A 9,204-nucleotide genomic window follows, 5' to 3' on the forward strand; every position below is an offset into this window, starting at 1 on the left:
TGTTCCTGAGGTTTCCCTACATAATATAACATACTTCAATATTTTGAAGCAGGACTACTGAAAATAAGTTCTAGCAAATCATTGAATTTGTGAAAAGTTGATAAATATTAGTTCATGATTAATGGATGTGTACTAGCTATGGAGAATCCAATTAGTTGTTTGGAGGAATCTAAAGCAGCTGATGTAGGTGTGTTTTACGTTAAAAGAGCTGAAGTGATTTTAGACTGTATGTGGTTAAAAAAAAGCCAGTATGCATTCACGTAATAAAACAGCATGCCTCTAAATCTCAGCTTTCTTTTAATAAAGTAATAAGTCTCTTGCTGTTACAGTTCTAGAAGAAAAACACTGATAATCTGAATTAATTAGAATGTAACCAAGGCAGATGGCAAAGAGGGGTCTGGAATAACAGCTTCAGAGTGGCATCAACATTCCCTGCCTGCACCCTTTGCCCAACAATGACTTCAGTGTCAACATTTTAAACAAACCCTCTTGCTGAAAGTCTCATTTGTCCACTAAAGTGAGTGAGAGGTGTTATTGGTTATAGCAATCTCAGTTAAAAGGCATTCTCAGAAAGCTCAGAGTCTTAAGGCAAATTAAAGAGCTCCAAATGCAGAGACTTCTCCATAGTCTAGATAGCACTGTCCTGCTTCCAGTATCTTACACTTTACTGCAAGCAGTATCTCGTCCTCTGTCAGTGTAGTCAGGACCTGGGAAAGTTTGTAAGAGTGTCACAATCTTTTGTTCCCCTAACTAGACCCTGCACATAATGTTCTTATTCAGAAGCACAGTGATATCTAGTAGGCATTTATGAACTCTTAATAAAATAATAAATGAACATCTGACAATGTGATCTTAGTGTATATATACTGTGTGTGTGTGTGTGTGGCTGCCATGTTTACTAAGGGGCGACAACTTTTTTTGTTTCAATGTAAATAAGATCATGACCACTGTCCAGACTTAACCAGCTTGGGACAGAGCCATGCTGGGTTAGCCTGCGACTGTAGAAATCTTTTGGCAACCCCTAACCTGAAGCTGGCATTACGCAAGGCGTTTTTGAGCATCAATATGCTTTTGCATACCTTTCAGCTTCAAAGATAAAGCGCTATCTTTGAAGAAATGGCATTCATTTGTGGCAATCTGAGCACTGTTCAATGCCCTTAAAAGCAACCTGTCTCCATTGAACCCAAAAAGGAAACAGGAATTTCAGATGAGATGTGAGAACAAGGGGGCACCTTATGCTGCAGCCAGCTTGAGTATTAAACACATTTCGTAAGCAAGGAGTACAGCCAACCCTATCACTACACTTTTATAAAACTGACCTCAGTCAGTCCTGACTGCGATGTGTCTGTGTGACTTTCTCTCACAGCTGCTGAAGAGAATCTCTTGAAGATTTTTGTAAAGTTCTTTAAAGGAGAGATGGCACAAACTGGACTTACGATTTTTCTACTCATAAGCATATTACTGCTGGATCAGACCATCAGCCAGGCTTCCAAATTCAAAGCTAGGAAGCACAGCAAACGTAGAGTGAAAGGTACTGGGTTTTAACTGGGAGGAGGGATAGAGGTTTATAGACTATGCAAGTTTACTATGTACTTAACATTGTGTAAGAAAATAGCACTATACAAATGTTTAACAACAAACGGTAGTCAAGTCTGTATTATGTCTGTCTTTCAAATATTTTTATGTGAGTTAGTAAAGCCAGGAATAATGTGCTAGGATGAGTTATAGAAATAAAGCTGCATTGCAGTTATAAATTTCTTGCTCTGTTACAGCTGTTCATCTCTGCTGACAGCTGACATTATTTATGATACAAAGGTAAAGCTGAGAAAGGACTGCAGCCAGTCATTCCTAGTTACATAGTTATATTGACTAAGAGCAGACGAATGGAAATTCATGTACACATGATGGAAAATAACAGAATAAAAAAATTAAATCTTTGAGGGTTATTGTTCAGGTTTCTGTCCATTTCCTAATTTTAACAGAATGTCTGTGTAGTATTTGTGGGACACTTCTTGTATGAGTGAAATGGTGAAATTGCAAGTCAAATTAATAAAAAATAATTTCCAGAAAAAAATAATTCCCAGAGCAAAGCTTACAGAGCAAATACAGAACCACTGACTGTTTGGAAATGTCTGTGTATTTTACTTAAAGGCTTATTTCTAATAAAAGTGCATGATGGAGGTTACACTTATGGCAAATATTTAAACTCCTTTTCAGTGAAAAAAATAGAGCCTTGATCACTGTACAGCACAGTCATACTGCTTTGGAGCTATAGGCATATATATTTATTTTTCCCTCTGAATCTTTTCAGTTCTTAGCTTGATGTCCTACAGATATGTTGCTTATACCCTTGCGCTGCCAGCACATTCGTCTGTCAGCCTTCCACTGATAACTTCTGCATTTGAAACAGTTTGGCAAAATAATGGGTGTCCTGAGGATAAGTTACCCAAAATTATGAAATTCAGGATGTGGGTGCAAAAAAAAAGATGTGCATTAGTGTGCCATTACCAAAAAAATTTTTACTAGGAGCTCATCTGTTCTGCTTTTTTCTTCTTTCAAAGCAGAGAGGGATCATGGAGAGATTACTGGTAGCTGGGAATTGGGAATCATAGGGAAGAACATAGACTGGGAGTCCTGCCATGGGGAACATAAAGGACAGCTGAGGTCAATTCCCTCTAACTAGGGAACATGGAAAAGGAACAAGCTTTCTGGGGTGGAGCTGAAGGATTAGGTGATGTAACACAGATCTGTAGGAACTGTGGCTTCGTTAGTTCTGCTGCTTGTGAAAGAACTTACTTATTCCTCATGATCATTACTGCAGCTTCTGGAAGGTCTGCTTACCGCTGCAATCAAACTGTAAACTTGTGCAATGGATTCTGCCTGCTACCTTTATGGTTGTGGTGGGCCATTATAATGATTAAGGGGAAAAACATGGAAAAGAGAATGTGAAAATGGAATTAATGTGTGGAATTTAGCATCTTTTCTTGTCTCATAATCTTATTGGTACTTTTGTCAGGGTCACAAACTGGTGACATGGGCTGAAAGTGACTGAAGTCACAAATGGAGAGGAAGGCTCTTCCTGGGGAGGAGAGATTGCAGCTCAGCAAGCTTGTCTGCATGCATTTAGACAGTAAACTTAGATTATATCAGCTGCCCTTCACTGTGTTAAAACAAGAACTGTGTAAAATGTATGTGTTCACAGAATCTTCTGTCCTGCTATTGTTTTTGTGATATATATGTATATACACATATTTACACATACACCCACACATGACAGCATACAGGTGCAAATGAAAATAGGCAAATTTTGCTACAAACTAGAGACTGGTGGCTAGAATACTGATGCTTTAAAATGGCAAAATACATCTTGGCAATGCAGAAACTCAACAGCTGTTAAAATAAAAATTAACTTTTTTTGCATGCATATCTGCTCATTTCTCTATATTTCTTTTATTAAAGAAAAGGATGACCTCAAGACCCAGATTGACAAACTGTGGCGAGAAGTAAACGCTCTCAAAGAAATGCAAGCACTTCAATCAGGTAAAGCAGCTTACACTGGTCAATGGCGTCCAAAAGTTATCACTGCCTTTCCTCTCTCACACTCTTCAATCATATTCATCTCTTTAAGGGTATTTGTGACTCTGATAAATATGGCTCCTTAGATGCACATTATGATACAGCTATACTGATGAAACTAGAGTTGAAGGAAGTCTTTGGGCAAAAGCAAGTATGAACTAACAGTATACATGTGGTGAATCTTCACTAAGAGCAATAATTATTCTGGAGCAAGGACTACCATTGTCTTTGCTATGGACAACATCTAGCTGTGATTCTTGTGCATGTTAGGTATAATTAGACATAGCAGCATGATGACGGTTGCTGAGTTTCAGAGCTTAAATGGACAATAAGTTGGGTCCCAGCTTGGATATGAACATAGGCTGGCTATTAAGACAAAAACAGTCATAAGGGATGAGAATATCCAAAAATAAGATAAGCTGAAAGGACTGAATCTTCTTAAATTGTGGGAATTGCAACATTCAGATGTGAATGTTACTCTAAAACCTCTAAGCAGTATCCACTATGAGTTCAGAAATATCCTGTATCAGCGTGCAGTCTTTTAAATATTTCAATAGTCAGATGGAAATTTCCAAGCAAAATAAGGATAAATATGTGCACACCTACGAGACAGTTCTGCTTTTTCACTGCTGTTGACACAAAGCCTGACATTTAAACGCATTCAAGAGGACTCTACAGAGGAAATGACATCATTCACATGAAACAGAACATATTTTGCTTAGGGATGGTAATATGTGGGTTGTCTTGTTTTGCATCCTGGGATACATAGAGCTTTTTGAGCTTTACTAAATATTTTTCTTTTAAATTTCTCATAAGAGGACTACAGAAGAAACCTGTGCTAGACAAGTAACTCTTGTTTAAAAGTATTTCTTGTATTCCTTCCAGAAGAAGCTTGAGAGTAAATAAGCAGTGGCTTTGAAATGAAACCAGAGGCAGGAGATTTGCTATCCTCAAAACTTATTTTGAGCTATATCCTAAATTCAGAACCCACACTGATCAAATGGATTCCAAATTTGGCAAAAAAAGAAACCTATCACCCCTCTAGCTCTGACTGCATTCATTAATGGCTTTATGATATTTCAAAAAGTAGCTTTTTTAGTTTATAGGAGCTTTCAAGACATACTACTATCTGATTCCTTCATTTTCTTTTTGAATTTCCTAGTTCTCCTTTCTACATACTGCAAAATCTTGCTATATGCCATTTAACAGCATGAACTTTCTCCCCACAGAGGAATGGTCTCTGTCATTACTGCAGAACTGTTGAACTAGATAAGGTCTCTCTGATCTTCCCATGAATATAAAAGTGTTAAAGAATCAAAATTTAGCAAGTACGTTAATTACTTTTCTTTGGCCATTGTCTAGCTTAGCACTTGGAAAGGATGAAGTTTGAAGGATAAGTCCTAGTATAAAAGGATAGTCCTGAAAATGCAGCTAAGGAATGCAACAGGAAATACTAAAGAACTGAGGCATATAGGATATAGTCCAGAGTGGCTTTCCATATCCTATTGATCAGATACATAAATACTGTTTGTTTGGGTTTTTTTAACTAGAACAGATGACAGGAATTAGAAACAGACTATAGAAACATCAGGACAGAAGATGTTCATATTGTTTCATGACATTTCTAATATAAGTAAGTACAAGATGAGTTTAAGCAATAAATGAAATGGACTGGAAGCAGGCAGATGCAAGATTCCAAAAATAACTATTTTAGTATTTTATTCAAGCCCTTTGCTACCTTTCTCAACTTAGAAGTAAAACTCCTTTGAGATGGGTTCTGTTCTTGTAAGTACTTTTCTTAGGAGAGCCAGTTTTTCACATACGTGCATTAGGAGAGCTGGGAAGTGAAGCTTAAAGATTGACTCCTGCAAGCCTGCCCACACAGACATTGGGCTGGAAGAACTCTGAGAGCAGTTCTGCAAGGCAATTCCAGTTGCAGAGCAGATGCCAAATTCATGTTCTAGTACACTTGTACTTTACATCAAGACTTCCCTGATATGTTCCAGTAGAACTAAATCCAAACAGATTTATAAATGCAAATGCTTATGTTACTTGGTTCAGACTGTCACGCAAGCTCAGCATGCTTTTCAGAAAGTTTTTATAGATTTAAGTCACTTTATCGCATTTGAGTTTGAAGGATAGACTTTGCTGAAAAGACCAGAAATTAAGAACTGAAGAGGTGAATGCGCACTTTTCTGCAGGTGGGAATATACTTTTATCAATCACTCAGAGAGAGATTTGCATTATGATTTTCAAATCAATATTTTTCTGGCAAGCAGGACATATTTGCTTGCTAGGAAATAGGACTAGCTAATGCACAACACTTTACTCTGGCACTTGAATGTCACAAATATGAAAAGATCCTTAGATCTGCCTCTTCAATATAAAGCCAAGTATAGATTTCCTAATGACTAACTTGCATCTCCCTACAATACAAACATCCATACCTACCCATTCCACCAGTTTTAAGAGAGATTAAATAAGGTAAGGCATTTGAAAAGAGGACTATTTACAAAAACAAGTGATAAGACATACTGACAAGAGGCTTGGGTTATATTTTGTTGTTCAGAAGTAGCCAAATTAAATTAAAAAAACCCAAACTCAAACAACATAAAAAATCCCACAAACCCAAATTAAAACAGGAATCTGAGGGTTAAGATCATGCTTCAGGTTTATCAAAGTAAACACAGGAAAGACTTTCCAAAGCACTTTATGGCGTTAAGAAGCTTTATCTATCCTCTCTCTTCAGTGACTTTCTGCAGTAGCCCTAAAAACATGCTCAGCTTTTGGCCATCCCTTACACTCCAGGGGACTCTGCAGTGTGTCTGTGAGGCATCTAGACTTCCCAAAGGCACATTACCATGTTGGCTGCATACAAGGTACTACACAAACAGGAGTAGCAGGGAAGTCTGCACTTGATGCTACTGCTCCTGCTTCCAGACCCACTTGCACTCTACATGTGCAAGAGCATTTCACTTGCTGAGCAACTTGATTGCTTAACCACCAACATACCTTTAGAAAATCATCACTTTAGGAAATACCATTTAAAGCTCAAGCTTTTACTGAACTTGCAAACTCATATCTATTCACAGTCTGTCTTCGTGGGACAAAGGCCCATAAGAAGTGCTACCTCATATCAGAAGGCACCAAGCATTTTCATGAAGCCAATGAAGACTGCATAGCCAAGGGAGGGACACTGGCTATCCCAAGGAATAGTGATGAAACAAACACTCTCAGAGATTATGGCAAGAACAGCATGCCTGGAGGGCCTGAGTTCTGGCTAGGTGTCAATGACATGGTAAATGAAGGGAAGTTTGTTGATGTTAATGGCATGGCTCTACAGTACTTCAATTGGGATCGTGCCCAACCAAACGGGGGGAAACGTGAAAATTGTGTCTTCTTTTCATCACAAGGCAAGTGGGTGGATGAGGTCTGCCGTACTGCCAAAAGATATATTTGTGAATTTCTGATCCCATAATTCCATATACAAGTGATCATGACTATGTTTTGGGCTACTAACATGCCATTTTTTCTTGTTAGCAGCTCCTCCCACTTAGACAGTGGTGAGTTAAAAATATCCATCTCTTGCATTGTACTCACTCTTTCCTGAAACAGAATTTTTCTTCATTAATTTATTTTCTATTCAGATGCTTAAGATGTTATATATAGTGAGTGCTCTCATCATGTACAGGAGTATATATCATGTTTTGACCTATATTGCATCATAATTTGCCATATTCTTTCAGCCTGATGTTCAGGTTGCTGGGGTTCACCTCCATGTCTGCATTTTGTATCTCCATGGTAGAAAGGTATTTGCTTGATCTCAGATCTCTAGTGAAATTATTGAAAGCATACAAAAAGATTGCTGTAGGGAGATATGTGCTAATAGAAGATGTAGGGATCCTCTTTGTTCCAGCTTAAGAAGGACTTTGGGAGCTATCCTGGGAAAAATGGCCATCATCCTGACAGAGTTTAACAGGATGGATTTGTGACCAAGACTTTTACCTACAGGTTAAGGAGGATAAAAACAGAAATCTGATGTTAATTTTTGAACTACAAAGGGTTAAATGAGATACACTGCTACAAAATGGGGGAAATAGCTATTTTAAATATCAGGTAGTCTAAGCATGGTTGCTTCTAAATGTCTCAACTATGGTTAAATATTAGATGTTACTTGAAACATTCCTGTAGAAGAAACCAACGTGGGACTAGACCATACCTCTAGAATGTAATGGTTAGAAAGATGTGCAAAAGCCTCTCCTGCAGGATTAGAAGAGGCTTTATAATTCAGGTATGAATGAAGAGGAAAGGTCCCCTTTCCGGCACAACATCCCCACTCATTCACCTCCCTCCATACTGTGGGTAGCATGCCTTGCTGGCACAGAGGAGTGGGGCCAAACCATCACTCACTGGCCACATGCAGATTTTCCTATTTGATACCCAACATTTGTGCTGGTTATTTTTTGCTATTCTTAACATCACAATACATATTTGCCTTCATGTTATAAACTGCAGTTTCTCAGTCACGTAAGGGAATCTCAGTAAATGATTTAAATATATTGTTGCTTGGAGGCTAATTTCTACATTTTCTCTCTTAATTGTACAAGATTTTCTTAAATTGTGCAATAAATTTGCAATTACTGGTATTTAAGAGTAGTAGTGTTTTTGAGAGCTTAAGCGTCTGTGCAAAGGCCATTATTTCCTAGTGCTTTCTTGAGAATTCAAAAGATCTTTGGGTGTACTATACCACATCTTTACTGTACATACATGCCACAAGACAAAACTTAGATCCCTACTTGCCTGAGTACCATTTAAGATGCAAACACTCTGGACACTCCTGTAATATGTATTGCAATTAATTCAATTTCCCAGCACTTTATGAATTTATAAAATAGGCCTGATTCTGAGTTGTGTTACCTGGGTCCTGAGTTAAAAGGAGCAAAAAGTCCCCAAATTTTCTATCAAAATCTACCAACTGTGGTTGGGAAGCAATATTCTTGTTACCTATTTTGTAACACAATTAAAAGTCTGCAGTCACTTCCTATGGCTTCTTTACCTTTGCCTGAAATAGCATGGTATCTGTGCATATCCCTACAACTACAGGCAAATTGCAAGTTCAATGCAAATTCAAAAACCAGTTTACTACAAACAACTATCAAACTTCGATGAGTTTATAAATTGATGTAGTATTTTCTTCAATCTACTACATCCAGGTTTCTAAAATTGTAGGCAGGAGTTGAAAACAGTTATAGATGTTATTGGTGGACATTTATTTTCAGTGGATATGAATAACAGAGATGCACATAATCTGCCTACTAGTGATTTACTTCACAAAACAAAATCCACCATACAGAAATCAGTAATCAATTTAAAGATTCCCAGCAGAACTCTTAGTTAACTAAGTAATAATGAAAGAGATGAAGCAAACTGGAAAAATGATGGAGAAAAAACTCATGTGGATGGAGATGGAAAAGAAATGGTAGTAGGATGAAAATCTCCGATGAAAGAGCCTGCAATGGGAGCAAGACAAACAGAAAAGAAAATAGAAACACAGTAGGAGACAAACTTTGTCCTATAAAATTAACCATCACTACCTCTCCTCTCAGTGCACCTGTGTGAAGGGAGCTC

The 9,204-nt window shown here is 37.7% G+C and overlaps 1 protein-coding gene across 2 annotated transcripts; it reads left to right on the forward strand.

The window, feature by feature from the left end:
* Nucleotides 1,102–8,222, forward strand: CLEC3A (C-type lectin domain family 3 member A). 2 transcript variants are annotated; one of them, XM_021408989.1, is made up of 3 exons: nucleotides 1,102–1,531; nucleotides 3,460–3,540; nucleotides 6,669–8,222. In XM_021408989.1, the coding sequence occupies exons 1-3, from the start codon at nucleotides 1,417–1,419 to the stop codon at nucleotides 7,052–7,054; spliced, it is 582 nt and encodes a 193-aa protein (XP_021264664.1). In that variant the 5' UTR covers nucleotides 1,102–1,416; the 3' UTR covers nucleotides 7,055–8,222. The 2 variants fall into 2 exon arrangements, with proteins under 2 accessions (XP_021264664.1, XP_021264666.1); XM_021408991.1 differs by lacking the exon at nucleotides 1,102–1,531 and adding an exon at nucleotides 2,061–2,731.

Source organism: Numida meleagris, chromosome 10, assembly GCF_002078875.1.
Source record: "Numida meleagris isolate 19003 breed g44 Domestic line chromosome 10, NumMel1.0, whole genome shotgun sequence".
NCBI classification, from domain to species: Eukaryota; Metazoa; Chordata; class Aves; order Galliformes; family Numididae; genus Numida; species Numida meleagris.

Coding starts and splice junctions, on each gene's coding strand:
- CLEC3A (XM_021408989.1), top strand. CDS start 1,417: ATGGCACAAACTGGACTTACGATTTTTCTACTCATAAGCATATTACTG. Junction 1,532..3,459: donor CAGCAAACGTAGAGTGAAAG/GTACTGGGTTTT, acceptor CTTTTATTAAAG/AAAAGGATGACCTCAAGACC. Junction 3,541..6,668: donor AATGCAAGCACTTCAATCAG/GTAAAGCAGCTT, acceptor ATCTATTCACAG/TCTGTCTTCGTGGGACAAAG.